Source organism: Solea solea, chromosome 12, assembly GCF_958295425.1.
Source record: "Solea solea chromosome 12, fSolSol10.1, whole genome shotgun sequence".
In the NCBI taxonomy this organism is placed as follows: Eukaryota; Metazoa; Chordata; class Actinopteri; order Pleuronectiformes; family Soleidae; genus Solea; species Solea solea.
In genome coordinates this window covers 10,874,532-10,890,972 of record NC_081145.1, presented here as the reverse complement: position 1 = coordinate 10,890,972, position 16,441 = coordinate 10,874,532, and the positions used below count along the sequence as shown (strand labels likewise).

At 40.8% G+C, this 16,441-nt stretch overlaps 1 protein-coding gene across 27 annotated transcripts in view; it reads right to left on the bottom strand.

Moving 5' to 3' along the window:
* The window catches only part of mical3a (microtubule associated monooxygenase, calponin and LIM domain containing 3a), a 90,854-nt gene that overhangs the window by 29,254 nt on the left and 45,159 nt on the right, over positions 1-16,441 (bottom strand). For 16 of the 27 annotated variants that reach the window (XM_058645727.1, XM_058645726.1, XM_058645705.1 and 13 more), the window contains 20 exons: positions 16,045-16,161; positions 15,791-15,892; positions 14,558-14,713; positions 13,932-14,032; positions 12,035-12,292; positions 11,779-11,894; positions 11,271-11,397; positions 10,330-10,423; positions 10,182-10,211; positions 9,540-9,687; positions 7,417-7,613; positions 7,187-7,305; positions 7,009-7,074; positions 6,714-6,887; positions 5,447-5,548; positions 4,987-5,070; positions 2,038-2,148; positions 1,513-1,575; positions 489-602; positions 275-373 (listed from right to left, as the gene is read on the bottom strand). In XM_058645727.1, the coding sequence (XP_058501710.1) occupies positions 275-373; positions 489-602; positions 1,513-1,575; positions 2,038-2,148; positions 4,987-5,070; positions 5,447-5,548; positions 6,714-6,887; positions 7,009-7,074; positions 7,187-7,305; positions 7,417-7,613; positions 9,540-9,687; positions 10,182-10,211; positions 10,330-10,423; positions 11,271-11,397; positions 11,779-11,894; positions 12,035-12,292; positions 13,932-14,032; positions 14,558-14,713; positions 15,791-15,892; positions 16,045-16,161 (2,378 nt within the window). The remainder of the gene's footprint in view (positions 1-274; positions 374-488; positions 603-1,512; positions 1,576-2,037; positions 2,149-4,986; positions 5,071-5,446; positions 5,549-6,713; positions 6,888-7,008; positions 7,075-7,186; positions 7,306-7,416; positions 7,614-9,539; positions 9,688-10,181; positions 10,212-10,329; positions 10,424-11,270; positions 11,398-11,778; positions 11,895-12,034; positions 12,293-13,931; positions 14,033-14,557; positions 14,714-15,790; positions 15,893-16,044; positions 16,162-16,441) is intronic. The other 11 variants (XM_058645733.1, XM_058645709.1, XM_058645732.1 and 8 more) reach the window with 9 other exon arrangements.

Below are 16,441 nucleotides of genomic sequence, written 5' to 3'. Positions count from 1 at the left end.
AACAGATGGTTTGTTAGCCATTGTTTGCATAGTTCTCGCTGACAGCCTTTAATTTATGTAGTAATGTAAGCCTGAGTGGGTAAACTATGTAATCAATGCCTTGCAGTTAGTAAGAATATCAAGCAGAAAATACCTAACAAATCAACAGACGACACATTTAGATAAACACGAGCTGAGCAATCCCATGCCTGAATGTAACGTCTTCAGCGCATTTCTCATAATGACAGAGGTTGATGTGTTAGAGAGTCTTAGTCCACAGCACAAGAAACTTAACCTTTCGTGAGGAGTCGGGAGAGGACAGTGGTGACCCAGGACTGACGCCTCGGGAACTGTACCACTGCTCTAAAAAGAAACGGGACGGCTTTTTCTTAGGCTCCATGGGAGAAAAGAAGGATTGTTGAGAGAAGCCGTTAGACTTGAGAGAAAATGTATACACCAAGTGTTTTTAATACGGGACACTATGTTCTACATCCATGCACGGTGTTCACCTTTGGTGGTTTGTCGGGTTTGCCCTTAAACTTTGCAATGAGGCAGTTGGCTCTCTCCTGTATACCAGGTATGTGAATGGCTCCTGGGTCTGTCAGGTGCAGTGGATCCCACTCCTGCCAAGAAAGCTCTACTGAGACTTGTTGCAGAGTGTAGCTAAAAGCCCAGTGCTTTTAATGACAGGACTTTATACTATATATAATATAGAATATTTCCAAACAAATGCTACAACAACTCTAACCAGTATCTTATTTCAAAAAATCCGAACAACAAACAAATGAGACGGCAGCCACAAGCTTAACACATGCCCATGCAACACACTAGGGCTGCACATGTATCGAAAACATGTGCAATATACAGAAATACGTATTGCAAAGAATTCTTGGACAGCTTTTGTTTAGCTAATGACTTTCCATTCAGGTAGTATTCTTCCAATATGGCAGCCTAGCATACTTAAATAGCCTCCTCATATGCCAACTACTTGGTGGGCAAAGAAATTAGAAGAGATTGTTTAGAGTCGAGAAATATCTTAAATAACTATCTGCCCACCAGTGACACTTGAAACTGCAACGCTAATTCCTAACACCTTTTAGACCCACTCGTATGGGGACGGGACCTCATTCCCAGAATGTAAACCATGTCCGCCATCTTTGCTAACAGTTACGCTAACAGGACCAAGTGTCACTGGTGGGAAAGTAACAAAGAAAAGAATGAAGCTATTTCTCAACTCAGGGGAAACTGAGGTTGGGAAGCACAATTTTTCAGAAATACTACCCCTGTTCTAGTAATACAAAGCTAAATGCAAATCTGTGACGTATTCCTTATATTGTTTTCCAGTGTCTGCATAGGCTAACTCCTGTCTGAGTCCATGTTAGCAGCGAACTCAAAGCAGAAATACATTAATACTGTATAATTAATATAGTATCTATTTAATTATCACAAGTCGACATCGCAAGCAACTTTATCACAACCAGTATCACATGTTTTCCTAATATCGTGCAGCCCCAAAGCACACAAACACTTTACCCCGTATTTCAGAGGCCTTTCGTAGTATTCAAGTTCCTCTTCCTCTGGGTTTCCATGTGAATTCTTTAGGGCAGAGACGAACAGACAGATGTGCAGGTATTAACACTAAATCAACAATAGCTAAAAAGCTTATGTTGTTGACTTTCCCTTTGGAGTACAGAGTGTTAGAAAGTCTCACATGAGTTTTAAACTACCCAAGGTTCCCTCAGTCTTTACTTACAAGCTGCCAAAGCATGAAAACAAACAGCTCGTCCAATAATGAAACACTCTCACACTCATGAGGGAGCACAAAAAGATGGGACATCTCTAGAAAATACAAGTGGGAAAACGCGGGCATTTTGTTTTTATTTACACTAATAACTCAGAGGTCAAATCTGAGGCACAGCAGAAATGATCAAGAGGCCTGGATGGGGAGATTAAAAAACGGGGAGTAAGGAGGCAGTGGCACTTTATGGGATTCTCCGTGGAATTATGGGACAGATGGGCAGATGAAAACAGACAGACACGGCAGATTTGGTGCATCACCTCAGTGTGAAGAGAGAGCGAAGAAGTGGAGGCAGAAGAAGGGAGCAGTATGGTTTTCTTTGGGCAACTTCGAGGGCCCGAACTGCACAGCTGGTCTGCACCACTTCTGGCCTTGAGGGATGAAGGACAGGAACAGCAGATTGAGCAGAAGATGACGATGATGATGAGGAGGAGGAGAGTGAAAATAATGAGCTAGTGCAAAGATTCACCCGTTTATTCTCTCTGCTTTTAGTTAACATTGCATAATACCACTTAATAAGCTGTCAACTAGAACAAATAATATCTGTGTAGAACTTTGACACTAAATTAGTAAATGTATTTTATTAAGTTTATAGTTTAGTTTATAGAATTCATGGTGAACTTACCTGGGCAAAGCAAACACATACCCCAACAAAAAAAGCCACCCACAGGGTGTATACAGCAAAATAAACACATTAACATGTCATAGTTAATAATTAGGGATGGGAATCGGTCAGTATCGGTATCGTTCCAATAGTGATCAAAATCACTAGATCGGATATCGGAGAGATTAAAAAACTCCAATACTATCAAAAATCCTAAATATGGCATGTTTCACTATGCACAGACTGTAAATATATAAATAAAAATCAGCAAAAGCATTTTAGCTTAGTCCTGTTTGGGCTGTTTATTTCTTCTTTTGGGGAGAACAACATTTGTTACACAGCTGGAGAATTAGGGCTATGAAATGACTCTAAACAAATGTGTTGTTAACAGCTGCATACGTTCATGCTCTAAAATGACTGTATTGGACTAATATCACTATCGGTAGATACTCGAGTTGGTGATATCGGTATCGGACACATAAAAGTGGTATCGTCCCGTATCGTAATTTATGACATAACGTTGAAAGATGATGTATAGAAACACATTTTACAATAGACTGAATGAGATCCACTAAAAGAAAAGAGAGCAAATTTAATTAAATAGTTGAACACTGGCTTTAAAAACCTCAACCCTTGACGCTGCATTCAGGCAGAATGAAATTTCCTGTGCAGCGAGAGAATATTCAAGAACAGCAGAGAATGAATTCCCTTCAAACAGTTTGAGTCTGAGGCTTTAATCAATGTCTGTGATGTGAATGTTTAATCTGGTGATGAGACAAAGGACAAGCTTTTTAGGCATCAGCAGGAGATAAATGGTTCTGGCACTCAACTGCACCGACTGTAGTATTCACAAGGGAAACAGTAAAGCGGGGGAAGACAAAGTAGGACGGACAGCTACAGCTGGTCCTCTAGTGGGCCGAGAGGAGTGAGAGCAGCACTGGAGCTTATTTCTTTGTGAGCAACACATAATGGATAAAGTGTACCTATGAGAGGGATGTATGGCTACCAAAAATAGCACATTTTCATCATCTTCTAACAAGAAGTGTGAAGGGGAAGGTAGACCTCATACATTAGGATTGTCTGTTCCATCTCTGCATGACTCAACTCACCTTATATTAAATCTGTTCCAGACAGCAGAAATATTAAATATAATCTACACTGTGTTATTGGCTTTTATGCGTCAACATATTTTAGAGAAAATACCTTTACCCACCATTGAACCTCTGCTGATAAAAGCTGCCCCCACACTATACTGTTATAGTGAGATACTATTTTGCATCTCACTCTATATTTTTATGACCATTTTCACAGTTTTACTTTGAACATAAAACAGTCCTCCATCTAAACAACACACAACCAGCCAATTCACTGGCAGTAAATGTCTGTAAATACGAATCTGTGTCTTTGTCACCAGAAAGGTGAGGGGAAAAACACCTGTACATAGTTTCCATTTTTTGGCCTGGTTTTGGACATTGAGACAAAAACTTACATTTGTGTTACTTTAAATATATTTTATACTGTTCAAATTTGTACAACTACAGTGTTGTTGTTTTTTTTTCTTAATAAAAATTATTTTGTTTTTCTTCATTTTAAATTGTTAATGCACTGTTTTAACATGTAGTAAATTATAGATAACTGTCATATACTGAAAGTTATTCTAGAAAAAATGCACTTACTTAAAAACACAGGACATTGTCTGGCCCTTTTATGGTTAAAATAAGCAATAAAAAAAAAAGTCCAGACGGCCTTTTTCAGGCTTAGGTGTTAAAGGGTTAAAGAGATTTTGACAAAAGTTTGTAGTGATGAAACGAGGTAAAGAGCTGAAACAAATACTCAATTAATCGATTACTAAATTGATTGTCCACAATTTTGATCACCGATTAATCGGTTTAAAGCTTTTTTCATTATTAAAACAATATTTCTGATTGTTTTAGCTTCATAAATGTGAGTATTCTCTGGTTTCTTTGGTCCAGATAACAAAGAAATCATTAAAACTGAATCATTTTGGTTTGTGGACAAGAAGACATTTGAGAACATCATCATTTCCAGGTTTGACAAACACTAATCCACATTTGCTAACGTTTTCTGACATCCTATGCACCAAACGATTACTCAATTAAAGAGAAAATAATAGCCAGATTATCATTAGTTGCAGCCCTACTTAAGTGTTTGATCTACTTGAGGCCTTTAGGTTGTTTTAAGTGAATGGTGTCCAGTGTGTCATCGATCTATAAATGCAAGGAACACCAGTCAGTCTTTTATTCGCTTAACTGTCCAATAGGTGGCTCAACAAGCTTCAAACATTGCAGGTGAGTTAATAAGGGCACCATTGTGTGCAGTGCCGACGTTGACATTGTTTGGATAAGAAATGCAACAATAATCTCGCAAAAAGAGTTGCTTTCTCTCCTGCTTACATAGTGCACATATTGAACAGGTACTGCGCTTGTGTAAAAAGATGATGATTGGACTTTGTAAGGCTACCTTCCCTCCTCACTAGCTTCTTAACACCAATCCATGCTCATGCATAAAAAGGAGATCCTGGATTTAAAAAGGATCATGTAAAAAGCAGTAGGGGGATTACTACAACTATGAATATACAGCATACCTGATCCCCTCTGTTGGGCAGTGTCTGACACTTGATCATTTCTTTGTAGCGAATGCTCAGCTGCTCCTGCTGCTGTGTGCGTCTCTGAGCCGGGACAGGGGAAGCAAGGAGAGAGGCCATAATGATGGTGCACGCTAATTATCTTTCTCTTTGACAAGTGCACAGCTGGGAATTTGCATCTCACACACACACACACACACACACACACACACACACTGTTGTTCTGTTAAACACACAACACATGTCCAAGCCCCCTGGACTACTGAGTTAAATCCACCAAATATGAAAGTAGTGATCTGTAGCCTGTTTACAGAGAGGATATGAATGAAGCAGATGACACTGCTGGTCAATACAAAGCAGCTTTGTCCACTATCACACACCAGGGAGACGTATGGTTAGATGGGCAGTCTAAGTGGTTAGGCTCTAAGGGGATTAAGGGTGGAATAGTTCTACTCTTTACCTTTCTCCATGCTGGAACAGGTGCCAGCCACATTGGCTCTTTCACAGGGGGTTTGGGTGGGGACGAGTGTAAAAGGCGGTCCAGATTGGGCAGTGAGTCCGCCTTAACGGCCAAGTAAAGATGAGTGACAGTGTGCGTGGCCAGTGAGAAGGCCAGAATAACCATGCAAGGAAGGCATCATGGTCCATGATGAGAGATGGAAACGAGGAGAGACAAAAAATAAAATGGAAAGAAGGAAGTGAATCAGGCACACAGTGGCTGTAGTGGCTGAATAATAAGGAAATGACAGAGAGTCATGAGACGATGATGCTGGGAAACGTTCTGTAACATTTATAGTAGTCAATTTATAGTGTATAATACAAAATACACACTGATAGTAAGTGAAAAAGAGGAAGTGCACCTATCTTTAGACAAGCAACTGCAACACTAGCCATCTAAAACATCTTCCTAAAAACCTTCAAATTACTAAGTATTAGACGGACAAAATCATACCATCTGTTACTTCCATAGCGGGGCTGTCAATGCATCTCCAAAAACCCATAAAACCCTGTTTGACTTCACAATATACAGCCTGGAGGTAAACCCACCCATTTGAAGTCATTACCATGTGATCCAGCAGAGAGCACTAAGTGCAGCCTGGTGTGTACTGATCCACTTTGGTTCAAATAACTTCAGAGAACAAACATGTCACACAGATTTCATTACAACTTGAGTAATGGGAAAAAAAAAGAAGATGACAGCCCTGAGTCATCCACATCTAAAGTCAAAAGCAACAGGATCATGTGTGCGTGTAATCTTTTTATATAAAAAACATAAGTATCAAAGCGGCTACTTTAAATCACAAAGCAACAAGACATTTTCTTCAGTCGGCTTTTCGTAAACACTGGCCAGTGTTCCTGCAGCCCACACCGTTCTCCCACAGCAACAAAAAGCATGATTTTTCAAACCAGTTCACCGGCAAACCAACTCTCCCTTCATGCTCCGTCAGCACCGAGAGGCTGCCCACATGCCCAGGGAACAATACCCAGCTTGACCAGTATTAGCATAGTGGATCCGAGCTCATTAATGCAGAGGCCTACAGCTTCTGTCATTCACCAGGGAATCTACATGTCCATCAAAAATATTCATTGTAGGAGAAAACAAACCACAAGTTTGCAAAGTATGCAAAAGTGATCTGAACTCCTACAAAGGCTAAACACCATTCCCCTTATGCCTATTCTTCCCCCACAGCGGGAAACTCTTTCCAAACACATGACTTCCTCCATACCTGTCGTTTGAGTCCCGACTGCGCAGGGGCGTTCTCCTCAAATTTGGCAAGTAGCTGGGTGGCCATGACCTTGACTTTGTTGTTGTTGCCTACGGCAGCGGAGTCCATTTTTCTCTCAGAGAGGATAGTGGGGACAGACGTCCTGTCGTCACGGCTCGCCCTAGAAACTTCCTCCTGAGAGGAAAAAAAAAAAAGTGGAAAAGTTTATGTAGGTGTTTTTTTGCCTGCTGCTGTCTGTCTAGGGTATATCTAGAGTTCAGATAGTAATCCCAGGCTCAACATCTGAGATACTCACATCTTCAGACTGACTGGTTTTCCTCCTCTTCCCCAAACTGTCGACATCCTTCTCCTTTTTGTCCTGCTGGTGACATGTCACGAGTTATTTTTTACTATGCGCAAAACAATGAAACAGTGACATGACCTTTAAGAGTTTTGAAAAAAAAAAACAAAAAAAAAAAAATCAAGACTCTAACCTTTGGATTTCGTTTCCTGGATATTGCTATGCTCTGACCAAGTTTGCTCAGGAATGAGATGGGAGACTTGGTGCTGGCTATGAGTGCTGCCTTCTCCTCGGGACTCAGGTTGTGGTTATCTGAGCAGAAATCCACAGAGAAAATGAGAGTTTCATTTAGAGGAGTGATTGTGATTCCCCAGCATCTGTTTGATAGATGACGCTCCTTCCTACTGTGTCTCCCAGTCTCACCTCCAGGTGGCACTGTGTCCCTAAACATCTCATAGAACTGGCTGAGGTACATGACCATAGAGAGTTTATCCGGCTCAACCACAGAAGACATCTCCTTGCCAGTCATGCAGGGCGAGATGCCGAATTCCCTCTCTGCCACGTCAAAGCCCAACTGGTTGTTCTTCTCCTGGTCTCGCTCGTCCAGCGAGTCAAAGTCACTGCAGGCAGGAGGATGGAGAAAGTGAGAGAGAGACAGATCTAAGGATAACGTGAGAATGAGATGGGATACGGGAACGTCAACAGATAAGGAACAAACAGAAAAACAACTAATCTTGACATCCAATTAAGTTGCAATTCTCCTGTTACAACAGTGGAATATGAAAGACACATAGTGAAAAGAGTCCCATGAGTGTTATGCTACAGAACGTATGGTGTACTTTGAGTTTCAACACAAAAATCCAATAAAGAACTATTATGCAGAGACTTGGATATGATGATGGATCAGGTATTAGTAAGAGTTACAAGAGTAACAGGATTCTTGAGAAGAGAATACTAAATATAAAACATCTTTTAAACTGTTCTATATGACGTATTGACTGACACTACACTCAAGTGTTTCTGTACAGCAGGCTACTGTACACAAGATGAGAAGCTTACTGTCAACATCATTACATCAACATTCCACATCAATACGTTTGAACTGCGCATACAGTCAATTGAAGAGCATTAGCGCTGGAACATCACATCAGAGGCGGAGCAAAAGCCTCCACTCAGTCCTCCGGAGCATCCGTCCTCCACGTACATGTGAACGCTGATTTCTCAAAAGGCCCCTCCACCCATCAGCCGCCCTGCCCCACTGCCATCATCGGGCCTCTTAAAGGCAACGGAGCACAACTGCTACAGCACTTGGTAAAGGTCAGACAGGACACAGACGCTAATAGCTTATAATGTTAATAGTCATGCTGCCTCCGGCGGGAAGAAAACTGCATTAGGCGGCATGGATGGAGAATGTGTTTATTCACAAAGTATACATGAGAGTAAAGGGAGTGTCTGTGTGTGTGTGTATACTTGTATTTGTTACCTCTTTAGAACCTTTTCTGGCATATACATTGACCTCGTCAGGACCAGTAGCCCTTATAGAGACCAAAACCTTGTCCTAATAAGGCACAACTGGTTAATTTTAGGGATAAGACTTAAACTGTGGTTAGACTGAGGTTAGAGTGAGGCATTAACTGGTTTGGATTTAAGAAACGGGATAAGGCTTTGTTTTTCTGTCGTGCAAGCCTGCGTGTGTGTGTGTTGTGTGTACAATAAAGGAGTGACGACATTTGCGGTGATGTGCAGCAGTCATTCCCAGAGACTGCCTCAGGACCCACAGAAGAGGTGCCAAATAAACATGCTGATTTTGCTCCCGGGCCTTTTACTTAAGATTTACACAAATATCTCCTGGAAATGGCTGCTAAAAACTATTAAAAATAACATACGGTGTAACAGACATGGCAGTAAAAACGGTCAGAAATGTTATGTTGTGTTTTATTTTGTCAATTTTTTTAATTTAATTCATATTTATTTAAATATTATACAGGAAAGTACCACTGTTAAACTGCCCTGGCTCAGTTAAAACCGCTTTACAACATGTCTTATCGTCTAGTTTAAAAAAAAAAAAAAAAAAGACATTAAAATACAGAATAAACCCCAAATCGAGAAAAATGAAGCGACAAAACAAACAAAAAAACACAGAATACACAGACACTCAAAAGAAGAGGGCTCAGGAGCAAGATGGCACATCACATTGCTGACTGCAAATATAATCCTCCAAGAAATAGGACTTATATGAGTGTAATTATAATTATGGTAGAGGATGTCATTCCAGATTTCAGTGTATACTGTGTATGAAAAACATGAAACATTTGTAGGATGCTACTAGAAGGACTGCAGGAGATAGATAGTCATAAAAAGTGGGTCCCCCATATAAAAAGTTTGGAACAGACTAATATGGAACAGTCCAAACCTGAGGTCCCAGAAATAAACTTCATTAATGACAAAAAAAACTCAGTCTTACAACAATGGGACACATTTGAAATGACTCCTTGAAATCATCTGTGCTCAGTGTGATGTACTGCGTTTTTAGTTCAGATACTCACATGAGATCAGGTCTGTATCGATGAATAAGGGCACACAGGGCCAGGCCGCTCTTCCACGACATGGTAAGGTCTATGACCTTAACATTCCTGTATCCCTCCGTCTGTCTCTGGCACCAGTTGAGCAGTTTACTAGAGCGAGCAACGGATTCTGATTTGACAAGACAGAGAATATTAAAGAATTTAAAAACAATTCAAAATGGCAGGAAGTATTGTTTCTGGAAAAAGACCACACATCTTCTGCTGGGCAATCTCATGGCTGAAAGTAACACTAGAAAGTCTTGTCATCCATGGACTCATCATCCCTGTTAGTACAAGTGTGAACCAGCCAGTGAGGACGCATTGTGTGAACCGTGAGACGTAAAAACGTCTCTGAATTATGCGACGGGAGGTTAGGAAAGGATGCAGAATTTACAGGCAACCTTTTAAACAGCTAGATAAGCACATGATGTGTTGTGTATAATCAGGGAGAGGATCACCGACTTGAGTTAGTGCACACGGGGAAAAAAAAAAAGTAAATTACAGGCTGCAGTCCGTCATTCCATTTCCAGTTCACGTCATTCTTTCATGAATACATGACAGTTAAGTGTTAAAACTATTAGGGGTCCCTGGAAAGCAACACCATGCATTTGGACTTTGTGTTACCTTGCAACTGCTTGTCAAGCAGATAATTGTCTAGAGTGGAAATAGTTCAGTGTTACATTTTGGCAACAGTGATTGCAGCAAAATCCTACACTGATCAATAAGCACACGAAAAAAAAATAAAAATAATAATATTCCAATAGATACAAACCATTCCTGGCCAACTTGGGTGTTGACGAGTTGATTACATTCTCTATTTCAATGCGCATCTCCCTCGACTCCCCCGTGTCGACGAGATGCCGCACCTGCAAAAACACAAACATACAAAATAACGTCACCCAAACTGTGTGATAATTAGTGACGTTCCATGGTGAGACTGCATAGTGCAACAAATGGAGGACTCCTCCGTTCATCCCTTGTCTGGGAACTTTTAAAGTCTCTCTGCCATTTCCTCAGTCTTCACCATTGGTTTCTGAATTTAGTTTAGCATTTCTCCATAATTTGTGAAGTTAGCGTCCTGTTCAAAATGCAAAAAAAAAAAAAAATGTTATTTAAAAGGATCAAGTTAAACTTATCTGAGCACTTTTAATGGCGTAAGTACGCATATTTAATTTCCTTTTAATATTCATTTTAATATTGTTCTCTATTGTCTTCAGTTCACCATCTGTCATCTTTTTTATTTATGTTGTCCATTTTGTGGCAGGACGCGGGAGTGGGAGCCGTGTCATGTGATCTGTGAATCTGAGTGAGAATTGCTGCGTTCAAGTGTCGCCGTTGAAATGGGTTTAAGTTTAAACACAAACATCTTTCTAATTGGCAGGTTAAAAAAAGCCTGAGCCCGACACGAGTCTAAGGTAATGATGTAGTAATCGGGGCTCCGGCGCATGGCTCTAACACAAATGTTCAGACTGCTGTAGAAACGTCCTCGGTAAAGCATGGCCCTTACCTTGTTTTAAAGCTACAAAAACCAAATGATTTCGATTTGGAAGCCGTTATACATACATACGTATGGGTTGTATATTCAATTTCTTCCAATAAACCGTGCTAAATGTAACAGACTGGACCTCTAAGCGTACCAAACAAACAAAGTGAGTCTAATATTAGAGATTCATTCATCTCTGTGTACCAGGTGACACCTGTGATCATTCTTACCTGGCTGGGCTTGAGGAAGTTAAGGCTAATGTTGGGGTAACGTGTGGTCGGATCCACACTGTACTGATTGAAGTTCTTACTGACGTTTTCTGGTGTGGTTTGAGGCAGTAGACGATAAATGCTTTCCCTGAAGAACGGAGAGCAAAACATTTCACTAAACGATAAACACAGTTGTATTCAGTGACTTATCACCAGCGAGACAACATAGAAGTACACTATGGGAGCACATGAAGGAAAATCATATAAGCAATTGTAAACAAAGAGAGTCACATTCCATTCAGTTCCTACGAGAGCCTCTTATCCCATTAGCACAAGAAGAGGTGGGCCTGATGCTTAAAATTGCACACAAGCACATTTTCTCGGAAAGCACTTAGAGATAAAAGGGTGTGTTGGAGGAGAGGGAAAATGCAAGTGTGTGTGTGTGTGTGTTTGCAAGTGTTACGGAGAGTACAGAGCAGAGCGAGTTCACTGTGTATATTCATGGCAGTTTCCACACTCTCTGCCTCACCTCTCAGCAAGCACCTCCAGAGGGGTTTTTCCCTGAGCCCAGCTCTTCACCATCCAGCCGGAGTCCATGGCTGCCAGGAAACCTCGAGCGATGCCAGTGCCCATGGGCCAGAAGGGCTGGAGACAACAGTGAAAAATTACATTCAACAACCAAATATGGCCACAGAAGAACCATGGATGTGGATTTGTATTTATTTTTGTATTATTATTATTTTTTTTAAATGAATCAGACTGTGACTCAAGATCAAATTCCTCACCTCCAACAGACTGTCTCCCACCAGCGCCACCAGCAGCTTGTGGCCATTGCGCTGCCGCACCATGGCGGCGTTCTCGGAGGCGTACATGCAGGTGAAGTCGAACATGGCTACGTCGGGCTGGCCGTAGTGGTTGATGGCGAAGTCCAGCGAGGGCAGCTGGTGGCTGGTGGAGAAATCTGCAGCTTCACGGGCATACGAAAGCAGAGCGACTTGGTCCACGTTAGCTCTGGAGAGCAGCATCTCCGTGTCCGCATAATCCTGCGGGAAAGATCGATAGATAAATAAATAGTGAATAAACAACACTTAACATTGCAGTACAGCAATGATATGGTAATATTGTGGAAATAATATTGTCATGATGATGTAGTATTAGCGTAATACCATCCTATTTACATAAGAGAGGATGAAGTTTGACTTTATAATGTGGTGATTATCAATTTCCCTACCTTATTATTACACTATTTTCACCATGTAAATGTGTGGAAATACCACAGAAAAATACCAAAGAGTCAGCGATTGAAAGAAATCTGCACTTCTAGAACAAGGTTTGTTTGCAGCAGTAGCAGAAATCTTAAGAATATTTAACAAGGTGTAAATAAAATAAAAATGAGATGCAAAGTTTCAGCTGAGGAGATGTTCATAGCATTAAAACCGATGTGTTTTAAGGCAGTTGCCCTTTTATTTATAAGATCATTGCACTAGGTAAACCCCATGTTGTCTGGAGAAAAGGAAGGCAACGTTCAAGGACAACACACGAGGAGTCTGTAAAACAGCTTGGTCAGTCTTTTAGGTTTGTCGGATTTCGCTCATTCTGTCCCAGATTCTTGTGGTAGCAGAGCTTCTGTAAAAATAGCACAGATGCACAAATTCACACAAACCACAAGGAAGACTGTGGTGAGGGGGGGGGGGGGGGGGAGTAAAAAAAGGAGGAGGCAGAGAGGAAGTGAAAGTGAGTGCACCAAACATATTCATGGAGCACTAGTTAAAAAGTTAACAAGAATAACTGTAAATGGAAGCAAATATAGGGACAAAAAAGTTTGTATTGTGATTACCTTGAACTTGAAATAATGTGAATAAATGTAGAATGACCACAGGCTGCTTATCTGGGAGAAGTGATCGTGGTAAAAAGTACTTTGAGAAATGGGTTTGGATACAGAGGCCAAGGCACCGGACTGAACCACACTGTTCACATGTCTCAAAGCAAATCACTGCATGCTTTCAGGGTGACATGTTTTCATAGAGGGTGGCGAGAGGCACATTCCTGCTTCTTCAAGCTTCCCGGTTGTCCTTGCCAGGCCAGGCCAAGCCAGGCTACGCCAAGGCAGGCCAAGCTGGCAGTGATGATAGGTAACAGGAAGGAGGGGGGTGGGACTGAGGGTTGTTTTCTTAAATTGCCTTGAACTGCATGTATCATTTTCATTGCCATAAAAAGCATCCGTCACACACCGGTTCCTGTAAATTGCACGTTTTCATTAAAACGTGCCTGCTGACTCTGAATTCCCTCAAGGCTTTAACAAAAATGTACACAACTATGTCATTTATGCCATCAGCTCACCATGAAAACAAACAGACCTGCACATACCTGATGCTATTTTCATGGAAATGTTTGTAGATAAAGAAAAAATGTAAAATAGGTATTTCCCTTGTTCTGTGGAACGTGGCAAATAAAGGAAAACGACTACTATAATTGACTTGGACTGCCATTCTCTTAACAGTGTTGGCTTTGTTGGCCATTGCCTGATACTATGAAAAGAATAAGACTGAAAAAATCTTATTATTATTATGATAGGTCATCATTCATATAGCCTTTAGGTCTACTACTACAGAGAGACAGTATAAGATCCTTTGTATCTCAAACACACACACACACATTATGCTGTGGTCTTTGATCACTCACATGCAGAATGACTCCTTTCTCCAGCAGACTCTGTTTTTTGGCAGTCATCACAAAGTAGTGCGTGTCGTCCTTGTAGTAGACGATGTTTTCCAGGTCAATACCTTGAAGGCCAACAGAAAGAGGTATTGTTTAATAACAAACGCAATTGTTTCCCTTATTGCCACAGCTGACTGTCGTGTCCCATTTGTGGGACAAGAGAGGCAATTACGCGACTCAGAGCACGGACCCTGAGAGAGCACGGACGTGTCAGCAATAAACTTGATGGACTTGGCATCGAACCTGATGTTAAGCATTTTAATTGGGTGAGCTCACAAATTGTTCCTTTGTCCCATTTACCTTTAATTGGGGTGGTATTTACTAAATCTCTAAAGTTCTTACAATTACCAATGCCAAACAATTTCTTTAATGTTTTAGGCTGAATCTTAAAGGTCTGATGTGTAACATTTACAGTATTCAATACACTCCTCATAGGTATGTTTGCATAGATGTATAATTGCTTTCAAATAAAGACAGATTTTTTTTTTCCATTTTTTTCTGCAATTCTTACACACTGGATATTATAACATATGAAATCCTATTTTAAAGAAAACACACAATCATCATCAACTTGACATAGTGTGACATACCTGTTGCTTCTCTGAGGTCTTGAAAAAACTTCTGGTTGAAGATGAAGGCCACGCCGCTGATCTCCTCGACTTTTGCCTCCGCCGTCGTGTTCCTGTTGATGAAGTTCGCCGTGATGGCAATCGCAAGCTTGCCCCGAAACTCCTTGCGCCGAAACCCTGAGGATTGCGGGGGGGGGACAAGCACAAAAAAGTGTGAGCTGAAGGTCATGACTCAAGGACAGGCTAGGAACAATAACTATAGCGTAAAGAAGTTTCAGGAAACAATTTATTGTGCCCATTTACAGTATACGTCATATATTACATCATAAATGCAGCCAGATGTCCTGTAAAGGAATTCATGTTTGCAGTTTTTCTAGCTGTGTACAGTGTGTATAATTTTCCCATGTTGCATCTCCTCTTTAACCCTTTAACACCTAACCCCCAAAATGTCCGTCTGGACTTTTTTTTGCTGATGTTAACCATAAAAGGGCAAGAAAATCACCTTGCAAAGTTATTTTGCCCATTTTTCCAGAATAATTTTCAATATCTGGCAGTTATTTACTATTTACTGCATGTTAAAATAGTGTATTAACAATTTGAATTGAGAAAAAAAAGAAAAACAAAGAAAAACAAAAAGTTTTATTTAAAAAAAAAAACAGATAGATAGACAGTATACAACATATTTAAAGCAATATTTGTTTGGGTTTTTGTCTAAATGTGCAAAAACAGGAAACTATGTAAAGGTGTTTTTCCAACTCTCTTCTCTCTGGCATCAAAGACGCTGATACGCCGGCTTCCTAAACGGCGCGAGTGAAATTACTGTTATAACCACACGTTGGAATTTTTCCGATAGCACACACCGCCATGTAATTACGGTAATGCAAAGTGCGATCTGTGCTTTTAACTGTGTTAAAAGGTTAAAGCTGAGTTAAAGCCCAAACGGAGAGCCACTTCTCCAACTCCTATTCTGCTGTGCTGGGAGAGCAGATCATCTCTTTAGTGGGACGTAGCCAGACACAAACAAATACACAAACAAAGACGTGTTCAAATGCTCATTCATACGCGAGTAACGGAGTGAGGTCAGGCACCCAGCCACAGCTGTATCCAAATGAGGTCATAATCATTATGACCTCGTGATTGAAGGTCCACGCGATTTAAAGCAACAACTAGTGCAGTTTGCATGTCCCTTGTTTTGTCAAGGAGAATCTGCACTACACTAATTCATTTCTCCCCGGTCTGTACATGCAGACTTGCCTGGTAGCGTGTTTCTCCTGCCATCTGCTCCAATAATGACATCAAACTCCAGCTCACTGGCAGGGTGTGTCCTGGGGTGGACCTCAGCCCTCCAGCCTATCCCTAAGAAAACACAGCATGTGTAATCAGACAGAAATGCATCGGCAGAGTCACGCTTAAAACCTTTTCACAGATTGTTCTCAGACAAAAACACATGTTGGCTTTCCATTCATTTTTCTTCCTGGGCTGGTCTGGCAGCAGCTTGACTCACTTACTCTCAGTCTCTTGATGCTCAGGGGGTTCGATAAGACCCTTGAACTCTACGTTGACATGGATCTCAATGCCCACCAGGAGAGCCACTTTGAGCAGCATCAGCTGAAGCTGACGAATACCTGCAATACACAGACAGAGAGAAACAAAACCTTAGGTAGTTAACAAGTACACAATCATTCAAATCCATCCACCGACACCAAAAACAAAAGGCAAAAATAAATAGACTTTTTAAAAAGGTACAGTGCGTAAAAATTAGGGATACAACAATTATTGCATTCATAAACGGTTACTAAATGAATCGTCAACTATTTTGATAATCCATTATTTGGTTTTAGAGTTTACCAAACTTTCTTATTTTTCAGCTTCTTAAATGTGACTTATTTCTGTTACCGTTGCTCC